The sequence below is a fragment of the Gekko japonicus genome, unplaced genomic scaffold (assembly GCF_001447785.1).
Source record: "Gekko japonicus isolate JY-2015 unplaced genomic scaffold, Gekko_japonicus_V1.1 scaffold231, whole genome shotgun sequence".
Classification (NCBI taxonomy): Eukaryota; Metazoa; Chordata; class Lepidosauria; order Squamata; family Gekkonidae; genus Gekko; species Gekko japonicus.
This window is the reverse complement of record NW_015165837.1, coordinates 133040-147950: the sequence shown is the minus strand read 5'-3', so window position 1 is coordinate 147950 and position 14911 is coordinate 133040. Positions and strand designations below refer to the sequence as shown.

Sequence of the window (14911 nt, the reverse complement as noted above, 5' to 3'; positions counted from 1 at the left end):
TAATATGACTCTGCCAGAAGTGCTGAGGAGCCCAAGTTTGTCCGGGGGTTTCTAGCTAGTCACTGCAGCTACTACTAGGAGTCAAAGGGCAAGCACTAAACCCACGGCAGCCTGGTTTGTCTTCTTGTTCCCAACTTCTACACACACACACACATACAAAACAAAAACCCATGAAGCATGAAAAGGCTCTGGATATTTTCAGCCTGCTTTAAGCACAGTGTGATTTATATGGCGGAATCAGTACTCTAACTCTGGCACGAACACTGGCATTGAAAGCCACAACAATACCGATTTGACACGGAACAATGGCGTACTCAACCCAGGGCAGATGCCAGTCTGGGATGAATGGGGGAGAGGTTACATCTTCAGTCTCTTCTAGGCAGCTATTTCCACAGCTCCTTCTTCTTCGCTGTCAGCTCTGTTGGCCCGGATTTCCACCAGCGTCCGAGCAAACCGGGACCACTCATCGTTGTGCGGTATGGCAAGCTGCAAGAAGAAATGGACGACAGTGTGAATAAATAGCGGTCAAGGGGTGCTCTTAAGTGTCGTGGTAGCTGAGTGACCGCAGCCCAGTATAAAGGAGCCAGGTTGCCAGTGCAAAGCTCAGTGCTTTTGCCTCATCAGCATCACGTTTAAATCCGACCTCGGACACAGGCTGCAGGAACACAAAGCATCTCTTCACTTCCTCCAACAGTGATACTACCTGTGCCTCTGCTGGCCACTGGTTCCCAACGGGGCACCCACTGGGTGTTTCAGGAAAGTGAGCTTTGGTCTGGAGGGCTTGTGATTGGCAGGTGGTTCCCAGTTTCAAACAGTCACAGCCAGTGTTCCCTCTAAGCTGAGTTAGTGTGAGCCAGCTCACAGTTTTTTAGCCTCCAGCTCACAGATTTCTGTCTTAGCTCAGGAAGGATGGCTCCAGAGCAAACTCATTTATGCAGCAGCCGAATTGCTTGCTCACAACTTTAATGCCAGTAGCTCACAAAGCAGAATTTTTGCTCACAAGACTCCACAGCTTAGAGGGAACATTGGTCACAGCTGCATGGAGCGGGGGATGGGTAAACCGTGAGCTGCAGCCCTCATGCCGGGCCGTCAGGAGGCAAGCAAGCTGGCCACGGAGAAGAGAGGACAATCGCCACAGCAGCCACCCGGGCAGAGAGCAACCTGACTGCGGTGGGACAGTGGCTGCTTTCCTCCACAACCATTTCGCTTTCCTCCAGGAGTCTTGGCGGTTTCATTCTCACATGCGAGCTGCTATTCCTCGTGTTGAAGAGAGGGAAGTCTCTCAGCAGTGGTGGGGAGGGACCTGCCCAAAAGTCATCTGGTAATTTAACAGGTTCTAGTTCTTTATTGCTCCCTGACCCGGACAGCCCAGGCTAGCCCGCCCTCAGAAGCTAAGCAGAGTCGGCCCCGGCTAGTACTCGGATGGGCGATGGCAGACCACCCCTGAACGTCTCTTCCCTTGAAAATCCCACAGGGTCGCCATAAGTCAGCTGTGACTTGATGACACTTTCCACCACCAGTTCTATATTTAATATTAATTCCTGTATCTTATATATGCATTCAATGAAGGGGTGCACAGGATGGATGGTAACTGCAGATGTGGTCCTTTTCAAGATCTTTGCAAGTCACAGAGTGAGTCCTGTCCCCCTACATTGTGCTTCTAAAAACTTTATTCAACTTTTACCCAACTGATGTCAGTTTTTGCTAGATTTTTTTTTTATTCTGCTTCATTTATGTGAAATAAATTGCAGGTACCAAAAAGAGTATAATAAAAATGCTAAACATCTCTGGAACAGAGCAAATAGATGTTATACAACTGATGAGAACTTTCCTCCCATAGTTCAAAATTGAAAATTCTTGTAACCCCCTCCCACACACACACACACCCCTTTCCCCCCATCAAAATAAGGCAAAAGTATTCTCAAAAGAGATCCCCCCCCCCCCGCCATGTCGAAATGTGTTCTAACGATATCATGGGGCAATCCCCACCATCCAGTCTGGCTGAATCCAATGTTGCAATTTTTGAAAGATAATGCAAAATAAGATTGTTTCAATCACCTAAAACCCTGAACGGCTTCCTCTGCGTACATTTTCACAGAGTCAGACACTAGGAACCGGCAACATGAATGCAAATTAACCATGTACATTTTTACAGCTCTGTAATCTCTCTCTGGATGTTCATAGGAGAAAGGAACTGTTTAAAGACATTGTGTGGTGATACAAAGGATGCAGAAAAAGCAATTGTTTCAAGACATGAAGCAGCATAACTGGGTTGCATCCATTGCTGCTAATGCGCCATAGAAATATTTGGCTTCTTTAGACATCTTTCTTGAGACAAAACTACATAAGCCTTCAAGAAATTAATCATTACAACATGTTCATTAAATATCTACCTGCTCTTTCCAAATTAAGACAGCAATGTCTTTCTCACACGATCAGCGGCCTGTATGAACTCCGCAAGTGGCACAATGCAGACTCTGACTGACTAATGAAGCATTGTGAAATCTTGGGTGAGAAGGGCTCTGCAAAACCAATTTGGGGCTATTGTCCATTAAGAATGCCTCATCAGATATTCTGTATTTCTTTGGGTAACATGACACATTGGCTTGGGTCCTCACTTGTATTGCCACAGGCACAACCTCTTGCACCCACGGAATGAGATTTCCTGCCTCCCCCATCCCACGGCAGGCTGAAATGCCTCTAGAGATCCCACACCTTTGGGAGCAGGAACCCCAAGGAACAGGATTTTGGTGGGAAATCCCATATTCTATTTCATAGTGCAAAACAGTAATGTTTACAAAAGAAAATGTAGACAGATAAGAAATTGCTGCAAGGTTCACAAATTACAGTAAATAGACAATAATAAACTTGGTAACAGTGATGCTTCGTGATGTTTAATTCTTTGATGTTTCAAAACACAGGACGTCACCCACAGAAGATGACATCAACAAGAACAAAAAGTACGAACATCTCGAGTGGTTGTTCGTTTCGATGGAACTCTTTATCAACCCAAATTCCTAACAAAAATAATAAATGAAACGTTATACACTTGAAAAAAAAAAATAACGACTACATCCTATCCTAATAAAAAATAATACATACGAATCTCTGGTTGTCTTATTATATTCAGTAATGATATCAATCTCCAATACAGCTTCAACAGCACACAGGCTAACAGGTCTTAATCCTGTAATACACAAAGCATTTCTTAAAGTTAGATCCATCAGGTTGCCTAATAACAACTACCATTAACATACATATATACCAAAGCTTACCAATACAGCTTCAACAGCACACAGGCTAACCAGTCTTACATTCGGACAACAAGTCTTAATGGTAACTAACCCAACTTTCCTTAAATAGATACAGCAGTAAACCACGTGTTACAACTTCATCGGAAGCCAACTTATCAGTGCATGTGGTTTTAACACATTCTATACATCTTTAACACAAGAACAAAGGCAATTGAATGACTTTAACAAATCAAAGCACTATTGACAGTACATCAAATCAAATGTTGATGTTACAAAATTAATTACAAAAAGCATGACAGGTCCAAGGTTGCATTGAGACCTACTGATTGTACTGTATTTAACTTGAACGTCCAGAACGCTTCCCTTTGTAATAGTAGTTTATGGATATCTATAATGTTATAAGGTTTAGAACGTACCACTTCTAGAGCCACACATTTAAACTCATTATATCCATGGCCTGCCTCCATAAAATGTTGTACCAGGGGTGCAGTTTGACATTGATGTTTTAATTTGGACCTGTGTTCAAGAACTCGTGTACGAAGAGCTCGTGAGGTTTGTCCTATGTATCTATAATTACAGCCACAGGTAATCATGTAAGAGTGTCATTTATTATTTTTGTTAGGAATTTGGATTGATAAAGAGTTCCATCGAAACGAACAACCACTCGAGATGTTCGTACTTCTTGTTGATGTCATCTTCTGTGGGTGACGTCCTGTGTTTTGAAACATCAAAGAATTAAACATCACGAAGCATCACTGTTACCAAGTTTACTATTGTCTATTTACTGTAATTTGTGAACCTTGCAGCAATTTCTTATCTGTCTATATTTGTTGTATGAATTGCTGGTCCCCTTATTGTTTACTACAAAAGAAAATGTGACTCTAAGGCAGGGGTGGCCAAGCTTGCTTAACATAAGAGCCACATAGAATAAACGGCAGATGTTCGAGAGCCGCAAGACACGAACAACTATTACACATTTTTACTAGGAAATATGCAAATTTGCTTTTTATTAACATGAAATGAGACTGCCAAAAAGAATAACAAAAGCAGAAAAAGCAGATATTGATAATGATATTTATTTGCTAATGATATTTAGTTTCCCCAGCCGCCCTGCCGGGAGCCACACAATATGTGTGAAAGAGCTGCATGCGGCTCCTGAGCCACAGTTTGGCCACCCCTGCGCTAGGAGATTCTGACTTCTTCTGGGAACATTTGGGAAGCAGAAGCCAGTGTTCAGGTATCTCCAGCAGAAGGCATGAGTAAGAGGCATATGTTTACCTCTCTGCACTTGAGTCCCCTGCATGCTGACATCAAACTCCTGATGTAACCATGGCATTTGGTAGCGGTAGAAAAATGTGCTGAGTGTAAACTGATGGCTTTTGCATGTGATAGAGTGCGTTCCTGTCCCTGTTCTGTGGTGTCAAGCCTAGCTGTTCTCATCTGAAGAAACTGGACTAGAATACTACGAGTGGAAAACAATATTGTCCTTTGCAGAACCTCTGGCTATTTTTCTATCACTGTTGACAAGAGTCAGGAAAGGCCTCGCCATGCCCCACAGTGATACCATTCCTTCAGGAGATAAGATTCCAGAGGGGGTGCCATTTTCTTACCTTCACTTTCCATCTCTCTCTCTCTGTGTGTAATTTGGCAAAAAAGAACCCAGAGAGATGGCATTTTGATTTTCCACTTCAGATACCCAAATATCTAATGCCAGCAATGCTTTGCCGTCTATTTCCCCATCTTCCTCATGAAGGAAGTCTCCCCACTGGAGTCCAAGAGTGTGGCTTTCCTAAAATCCTGAGCCTGGCATACTCTTCCCATCTATATTCCATTATAAATTATGCCTGGCTTCCAGAGAGCTAGTCAAAAAAGATTTTGAAAAGCTGGCTAATTAAGGACAGCGAAAAAGGCTTTGGGTTCATTTTAGCTGAGTTTCTCCGACAGCGTCAGCAAGGCAAATGGGTTATAATGAGTAGGACGAGGCTACAAAATAAATACCACGTGTGGTTGATCAGTATCCTTGTAATTTTCCAATTTAACAGGATCGTTTTAGAAGATCCTATCTCGAGAGAGCATTCGCGATTAATGTACTGTATGCATAGCCTCTGCCATCCCAAAGGTTGCCCACATTGCCCAAGGAAATAAAAGCTGTACTGAAAAGAGATTTGTTGTAAACAGTTTTGCATGAATTGGGTTCTGCATGGATACATTTATGAAGCTGCTGAAGAAAAGCAGTGATTTGAGTCGGCTGAAGAATAAATATTGTTTGCAAATCTTTTTTTTAACCCCTGAAAGAAACACTGGTCCCAATCCTTCTCAGAGCACACAGAATATCAACCCTATAAAGAAAACTTTCCAAATTACAGATCGGTGGAGTTTTAATTTTCCTTCAGGGGTCCATTCCTGTTTCACTGAGGCCAGAAGATATTTTGCCACCAAGTATGAAAGGAGGAACGAATGAGCAATTTAAAAAGAAAAAAAAGGAAGCATATGCTATTATTATATATGTGTACCTATTCTGGCTTTGATCCTGCGGTGGTATCAAAACTCCTTCATTATTTTTCTTTATATATAGCCTGAAAAACTCTGTGTTTTTCCAGGCAACTCCCAATGCCACACACATGGCTGGAGACAAAGTGGGAGGTAAGATGGAAGGAAAGGGCCACCAAAGTAACCGAAAGCACCCCTTTCACATAGCTGTAGTACCACTGTACTTAACTCTTCAGAGAACCTAGCATCCTTGTTAACAATGGATGAAACCACCGGCCAGGGGCTGAAGCCAGCAAACTGCATGCAGATGATTTTAATCAGCTCTGTATATATATTGGTGTGCTTAATTGAAGGGGTGGAATACCACAGACGGCCTAAATACTGTCTCTGTTCAATGCACAGCAGGTATTGTAGGAATTGTACATGTCACCCTTCTATAAAGTTCATTTGTGGGTTTTCATCTGGATTAACTTCTGCTATGAAGTACTTCCCTGCAGAGTTCCGAGGGAGTTAAACAGATTGTGCTAGTGGTTATACTAGCGAAAAACTGAGAACTTCTCCCCCACCCTTCTTCACAGATCTAAAACTGAATTGATAGAGTTTAAAAGCAAAGACACTGTTCAAAATAAGGTCTAAAAACTTGGGGGGGGGGGCTAATCCACAGAGTACATGCACAAAACCAACCAAATGGCCTTGGCGTTGTCTTGCATCATTTTGGAAGTGTGAACACACACTTGGAACCCATAATGGCTAAAGTACCCAAAGTGTGCAGAGAAGAGGCCAGTGGGGAAAGGATTAGGCACCACCTGTATAGTCTCTCCTGGCTTCTCTGAGGCCACATCTAGATGATATGGCAGCCCTGGGAACAACCCTGGAATGCCCCATCCATGGTAACTCGGGATTTCTTTTGTTTTAAAACGGCAGGGGTGGGGGCTGATACTGCTTAGGACTGCAGCACCAGAGGGGGGGGGGTCAAAAACACAAAACCCTGCAGTAAAATGGCTGTCCCTGATGTAAACATTCCATTCCCAAAGTGGCTTCTCTTTGCACCAAACTAAATGTGTCGGCATTAGGGTCCCTCCTGGCAACTGGCGGGAGATGGGTGGGACTTAGCAGTAGAAAGAAGAAGGCCTATGGTAAAACTGGCTTCTACCACAGAGTTTTTGCCCAGAGCATTGCCAATGTGATGAGATCACTTCCTGTGGAACGCTGGCAACGGGGCCTAGGCCATCTTTCTACTGGTAAGTCCCCCTGCCGGCCAGCTGATCGGTAGCTGGGGGCAGGGCCTGGCAGCAAGGTGCCCCACCTCCACTAGGAAGTCTGGCAACACTAGCTGGCATCCTTGAGGTTCCCACAAAGACATCACAGGCCCAATCCTGATGGTGCTCTTGTTCTCCTTCACACTTAGCCAGGGATTTTTTCAGAAGGGTGCTAGGGCACACTAGTTAAATTAAAATAATTTTAAATTTAATTTTAAAATTAAATGTAATTTTAAATCTAATTATGTTACCGGAGGATGCAGACTGCTGTGTCCCACACGAAACCTCAAGGTTTCCCAGCCCTGACAAAGCCAGCGAGGCTTTTTTGGCCTCCACAGGCAGAGTCTGCTGCATTCCATTTGGGGCTGGAGGGGTGGGGGGAGGATGGTTTCCAAGTAAACATGACAAGCCCCTTGCTCTGAAGGAGACCATCTCCCTGTGCGCTCTTGTGGCCGCGATCCCATGTGGGTTGCCTCAAGCAGGGACTTACTGGGAAGGAGCCCATAGGACTCGCCTGCCGGCCAGGAGATACCCTTCAGCCCCGGTGTGCTGGAGAAAATGCCTTGGCCCAGAAGGCTGCTGCAGGCAAACACTGTGCCAGTGGGACTCCCTGACACTGGGCTGCTGGCTTCAGAGACTTCCAGGACTGGGCCGGAGGGAGTTGCAGCACCTTGTTGCTTCCTAGTCATGGAAACAGAAGAGCTGAGATCCGTGTGTCCCGCAGTCAGATGTTACACATTGGGAAACCCAACAGGGCACCACCGCATCCTCCTCAGAGGTGGAAGGAAGAAAGAAAATCATGCTTTGGGCCGGCATAGCAGTGGCTCAAAGTGGAGCGGCTTAAACATGATATTTAAAATAAAATTTTAAAAAGAAAGGGAAGGTTGGGTGTTCCCTCTACGTTGATTAGTGTGAGCTAGCTCACAGTTTCTTAGCCTCTGGCTCACACATTTTTGTCTTAGCTCAGGAAGGGTGGCTCCAGGGCAAACTAATTTATGAAGTTAGCCAAATCGATGGCTCACAACTTTAATGCCAGTAGCTCATGAAGTAGAATTTTGCTCACAAGACTCCACCACTTAGAGGGAACATTGGGTGGGGTGGGGGCATTGCAGATGTGATAAGGATGCCACCCCCAACGCCCTCTGCAGGCTTCAGCCCTGGGTTTTGTTACACAGAGTTGTATGCAATGTTAGCACTGTGTTATAGCTCTCCACAGATGACACAGTGCATGTTTAAATCAACACATGTAGAGGGGAACATGCAGGGCTCTAGTCGGGGGGGAGCTCTCAGGTACGGAGCTCCGGAAGAGAACCTCTAGGGGGCGGGGCGGTCACGTGGTGAAGCCCCGCCCCCTTCTTTACCCCGCCCTCTGCTTCGATCCTCATTCCGTTTGGGAATGAGGATGAAGCAGGAGGGTAAGTAGCCGGGCCTTCTGACACACTTCCGGTGATGTCAGGGGGTGTGGCCTTCTGTCACTTCCGGTGATGTCAGGGGGCGTGGCATATGCAAATAAGTTATGCTAATGAGTTATGCTAATGAGCTCCGGCAGCTCTTTTTCTACAACAAGACCCCTGGGAACAGGCATGAGTGCACTGGCCCTGCCCCCAATTCCATACACATGAGCTGGCAAGTGTACATAGTTGGGGGCAACCTGGAGTATTTGTACCTGCTCCCCCTCTACATACAGGGATTTCAAGGAGCATAAGGTCATCTGCAGAGGATTTCTGAAAGTTAACAAAGAGAGGAGGATTATTCCCACAATTTTAATCCAGAGGGGCAAATTTTTGATTGTTCAGTGTCAGAGTCAATTCACACATGCACCTCAATAGAAAACATGTTGAGTCAATCACCTGTGAACCTTGCTTTTTGCAGCAAGACTGTGCTGTTCAATAAGAACAGCCTTGCTGGATTGGACCAAAGTCTATCTAATCCAACATACCTTTTCCAACTGGGACCGGCTTGGTATGCCTGGGCACTCACAAAGCAAGACTGGAAGGTCTGGGCCATTCCACTTCTATCCCAGGCCTCTGGTACTCAGAGGCAAATTATTATTATTTATTTTATTTAAAGAATTTGTACCCTGTCTTTACAACGGCCACCAAGGCAGCTAATCATTTAAAAATACATGGTAAAATTGCATTTTAAAGCCATTAAAAGCAACTGCCCTCCCAAACACGTATCATTAAAATAATTTTTAAAAATAGAGTTAAAATAGATACAAAACATTGGATAGGAAGGGGAAATCACTGACTGAGGAAATACCAAACGAAACAAAAAAAGTCTTCACCCACTGGCAGAAGATGGCAATAGAAAAAGAATATTGTCTAGCTGTTGGTCAAGGTCTATATAGCCAGCCAGTAATAGATATGCCTTATTTAGGATTCACATTATTAAGAAAGCTCTATACAGGATACCTGGTTATGAATCTGAATTTAAACTGAGTATTCCTAATGTGAAGCAACTTTTTAAAATTTAATTTTAGTTATCTCTGTGCAATAATAATAATAATCTACCTACTAGTTTAGTATACCTAGATCCTACATCCCAAAAGACGGGGTGTACTCAAGGCTTCCTATTTTCTGCTGTGGAAAGGCAAAGACCTGCGTGGCCCACATGGGGGAATAGGTGGATCTTTTGCTTTTTTATAGCAACCAAAAGGAAGCCCTGTGTACACACGATCTGCTGGATCATTGCCAACTTGCCTGCAAATACCATAAAATTATAGTTCAAATATGTCATTTCCGCTTTTCTATGGAGCAAATTAATGTCCTGAACTTCGTCTGTAACGTGCTGCAATTTTAGGCTAACCGGCTCCTTATCAAGATATTCATTCCACAGCTCTGTACATTCATAACTACGCACAACTTTACCAACCGTTAAAAAAAAATTTAACACCATAATTAAGTCCTCCCTCACAACCAAGGTTGCTATTGGAAGTGACAGCCTCAAACCACAGAAGAATCATAAAGATGATTAATTACACAAACTAATTTTCGTTTCGGAAGATATTTCTCCAGAAAACATATGCCGGCACGAGTGAGAGAGAGCATGTCTGTTTCACTGAATTTTGCAAACAACAGTGCCATTACGTTAACGTAATGCAGCTTTAACCCAAATTTGGCACTGAGCATTTTTTCACTCAATTCCCTGTAGCACAGGCAAATGGCTGTAACAATTTCCTAGTCAAACTGATTTTACTGTGCATATAAAAAACTCAATGTAGTTGTTTTATTATTCCTATTGGCTAATTTGTTATTTTAAAGGCACATTTTCATTGCCCCATTACGATGCTGTACAAGATTATGAAACGGCATTATTTTCCAATGGGCATTTTCATACAATATTATGCAGTTCTGTACAATTAATTCACATGCAACTTGGGGCAGTGTACTATTCATCTTTTGAGATGTTTGCCTGCAGGAGCTATGAATTGGTGGCGTATTGAGGACCTGGCACCAGAAAATCCTGTGCTACAAGGTGGGAAGGGTGTCTCCTTCCTGCCAAGCAGAATAGGGTCTGCAGATGTAATATCTGTTATCACTTCCCACAGGTTCAAGAGCTAGTTGTAATCTACTTCCCACAGCAACTGTACTCAGAAGCAGGCATCAGATAGGCAAAGAAGAAGTCAATACAAACATAACAGCATCCCTGCTGGATCAGACCAAAGGTGTAGTTTGGTCTGAGCCAGTTTGGCGAAGTGGTTAATTGTGCGGACTCTAATCTGGGAGAACCGGGTTTGATTCCCCACTCCTCCACTTGCACCTGGCTGGATGACCTTGGGCAAGCCATAGTTCTGATAAGAGCTGTTCTTGAAAAAGAGCGGTCTCTGTCAAGAGCTCTCTCAGCCCCACCTACCTCACAGGGTGTCTGTTGTGGGGAGGGGAAGGGAAAGGAGTTTGTAAGCCGATCTGAGACACCTTTGGGTAGTGAAGGGCGGGGGATAAATCCAATCTATTCTTCTTCTCTTCTTCTGTCTAGTCAAGCATTCCACTGTCTATTGTGGAATAAATCCAATCTCTTCTCTTCTCTTCTTCTTATTGTGGCTAGCCTTCGGGAAACCCAATAAAACAACAATTGGTATTCACAGGTACACTGCCTTTGAACAAGGAGGTTCCATTTAGCTAGATTAGCTAATAGCAGTTCATATATATGAATGTATTTAGTTATTTTTAAAAAAAGTATTTAAGAGCCACTCTAGACTCCTAGATAATCCGTAAATCTCCTCATTATCATGTATTAGAGTTGCCATGATATGCCCATTGGCATTCCAGCAGTTAGTGGGGCAAAGGGTTTTTTTACCTAGAAGTAGTATGTCTCTTTAGGAATTGCCGGAAGCTCTGTTCATCTCTTGCCTTATGCTGTTCACTCCCAACAAATCGCATTGGTCCATGCCCGCCCGGGGGGGGTGGATCTGGAAATTTGCCCCCTAGTCTCCCACCCAGTGGCACCAGGTTGAGATAATCACAGATATCTCCTTGATCCTAAAAATACCCTTTCTGGGACATGACGGATGAGGGGAATGGATCAATACTAGTTTTAAAATAATATATTCTTTACACACTAGGGATTTCTGCTTCAATGGGGAAAGTCTGTCTCCTGGGTAACAAGAGTTCTAGAGACAGGCTGTCTCAGTACTTTATTCTCTGACTTTAAGGTAATGCAGTCTTACTTAAATCAGACACAGGAAGAAAAGAGAATATATGAACTGAGGAAATGGGTACATGCAGATAAGGAAGGAACAGAACAACCTGCAAGAAAAGAAGACAGTGCAAAAACACTGAAAGAAACAACCATTTCAGAGAGCTCCTCAAAGAACTAATAAATATGCAATTACATAAGATGAATAAGTGAACTGACTGAGCAGCCATCACACATCTTGTGGCTGTGAGTTCCATACATTAACTACGCACTGGGCAAAGAAGCATTTTCTTTTGCCTACAGCCCATCAGTGTGACTGGGTGACCCAAAATTCCGCTATTAGCAGAAACATTTTACCTTCCTACCTTTCCCACATCACGAGTTCCATCCCCTTGTTGTCTTTGAACTGAAATGACTCAAACAATTTAGCCTTCAGCTAAGAACAGACAACTAGCTTTTCAGCAACTGTGGTAGACAAGGTAAACCAGAGAGAGGAGGCGGGCAGGGCAGGAAGTGGGCTGCCACAGTCCTTAAAGCTATACATCACAATGTACCGTATACATCTCAAGGCTAGGAGACAGTATTTTAAACCAGCACAAATTCTTGCATTTTATTTTATATAAGAGTAGCTTAAAAACATCACTGCTGCTTCCCCTCCACAACTGGCACAGAATGTGTACATTAAAAATCTCAAAAACTTGAAGGTAACTTAAAGTAAAGAATATTGTAATGAGAAACACAAGGGTTTAAGGTGATAATTACTGGACTTTGCTTGACTTACATTGGCTTACCCCCTACAGAGGCTTCCAAAGCTAAAGATTTTATCACTCTAGTAATCAGCAATGGGTGATGGCCTTCATAAAACACAGTAATTAAATTGACTGATTTTTCAAACCTGGGCATTTTTTCCATTAAGGGGCTCTTATTTAAGCTACTTCAAAAAAAAAAAGTATACTGCATAGAGCAGTCATCATCACTCGAACTATTTCTCTTTCAAATGCCTACAGGCAGGGCAAACCATCCTTTCTTTCTGAAGCAATCACTGCACAAAGGTAATTCCACTGCAAAAACAAAGCAGCTTCAGCTATCTTGTATGTTTGGCTTTTTAAAATGCATCCAGAGGCTACACATACATCTCAGCAAAAAAAGCACACAACAGGAAAATAAAGGGGGGGAAGGGAATTGGCCATATTTTTGTCCCCAAATGGGAACACTGCCCAAGGCCTGATTCTGATGTCACCATCAACATTCTGTTTCCATTCCTGTAACAAATAAACAAAGTAAAACATGAGCTGGAAACTCACAGATCTGTTAGGATCATAGCAACCCTAACCTTCCACAATCTCCTGTAAACAGAGAGCTGGTATAATGAAGAAAACTGGACTGTGGCTCAAAGAAAGCCCTCACCTGTGCTCTCTAGGTAGCTCTAGGAAAGCCACCTTCCCTTGCCTCCTCCAGCACCTGCGATATGGCTGTATAATACCGGCCTACTTGACAAGGTTTTTGTTAAGATTATAGCCATATTAATGTGTGCAAACTGTGCTGGATGATGAAAGCACTATATAAAACGCTAAGCAATAGAAATGCCTCCCAGATCCCTGAGGTTGCCACAGCTGGGGACCGTGAACTGTCTTGAAAATGCTGGGTTACCTATGGTTTGTAAAAAATCACCCCAGGGGACCTAGCTTGGAATGTTGACAGAAGCTGGCTCTTTGCCTTTTTAGACCCCAAATGAAAGGCACTTGTGGGGAAACCAGATTGGTATCAAACATTTATGGACTTTTCTGGAAGACGCATTGGTCATAAGGGCAGAAGAACAAAAAGCATATATAATGTTCTAAAGCGCATTAGGCACTAGCTTTTATCTAGATCCTTCCTCTACCCAAAAGGGGGAGCCAAACCTCCTGTGAACACGTACTAGACCATCACACACATGGGGTTCTATATCAGATGTTCCTTTACATCACTGGTGAGTGGCTGACCAGATGGACAAGGGAAAATGGCACTTTGGCACATTTCACTATCTTCCCACACATTTAGCATTTTCTCAGCCTAGCAATCAGCAAATTACTTGTGCTCAGTGCATGTTGGCTTCATGAGATGCTCTGCTGTCTTCCCTTGGGCACTTGTTTCTTTTTGTAATACTTGGAAGAGGTTTGTGAATAAAACAGACACTGAATCTCTCCTTATATATAACTAGCAGTAAAGCCCGTTGTGAAAGCAATACAACGAGATCTAGAAAGAGGCTCTGGGGGAGTGCTCTGGCTTTGGGCAAACAGTGTCAATTTGCTGTGGTGACCACAGCAGGGTATAATGACAGAGTCCACTGTTTTCTCCAGAGGAACTGATCTCTGCTACCTGAAGAGCAGTTGTAATAGTGAGTGATCTGTAGCCCTCACCTGGAGATTGGCAACAATGGTTCCCTATGTGGGACTGATTGGTTTGGTGGGTGGAGTCTATGGCAGTGTACCTGTCTGAGGTCCCACCCCTCCTCAAACCTCACCCTCTTCAGGCTCCATCCCTCAAATCTCCAGGAATTTCCCATCTGGAGTTAGCAACCCTATCAGGACTGGCCCCAATGTGTTTTCTCCCAAAGGCCAAAGTAGGTGACAGGACCAAGCTTAGTTGCCTACCAACAGGCACTGAGGGGAATGTAGGGTTGCCAGCTCTAAGGAGGGAAATACCTGGAGATTTGGGGGGTGGATTCTGTAGAGGGCAGCATTGGGTGGGGGGGGCGGAAAGACTCAGCAGGTATAATGTCATAGGGTCTACCCTCCAAAGCAGCCATTTTCTCCAGGGGAACTGATCTCTGTCATCTGGAGATAAATTGTAACACTGGGAGATCTCCAGGTCCCACCTGGAGACTGGCAACCCTAGGGGAAAGTCAGCTGCACAGCAGGGGGTTGAAGAGAATGGTTTGATGGCTGCTGGGCCAAGATTGGCAACAATAGTTCCCCAGGAGCCCCATCGTAAATGCACCAAACAATTCCTAAAGATTTTCCAAAACACTACTCTGTTTTGGGCTCCTGGGGAACTTTGAAGTAGCACCAAAGCTTTAAGATCTCTCCAGCTGTCACCTGGAGACTGGCAACAGCTTGTCTGGAGTGTGGGCAGCATGGCATTGTATCTGTCTGAGGTCCCCCTCTTCCTCCTCCTCCTCAGACCCCACCCTCAGCAGGCTTCAACCCTATGTCCTTTCCAGGCAACCATCAGACTACCTTGATCTGCCTGTCTGTCTTCTGGTTTACATCCCCCCCCCCAGCCTCTGCC

At 44.0% G+C, this 14911-nt stretch overlaps 1 protein-coding gene across 1 annotated transcript in view; it reads right to left on the bottom strand.

Annotated features, from left to right (window-relative positions):
• The window catches only part of DYNC1I1 (dynein, cytoplasmic 1, intermediate chain 1), a gene marked incomplete at its 5' end in the record, with an annotated part of 137295 nt that continues 122384 nt past the window's right edge, over positions 1-14911 (bottom strand). The window contains one exon of the mRNA XM_015410934.1: positions 1-486. Coding sequence (XP_015266420.1) covers positions 376-486 — 111 coding nt within the window. The remainder of the gene's footprint in view (positions 487-14911) is intronic.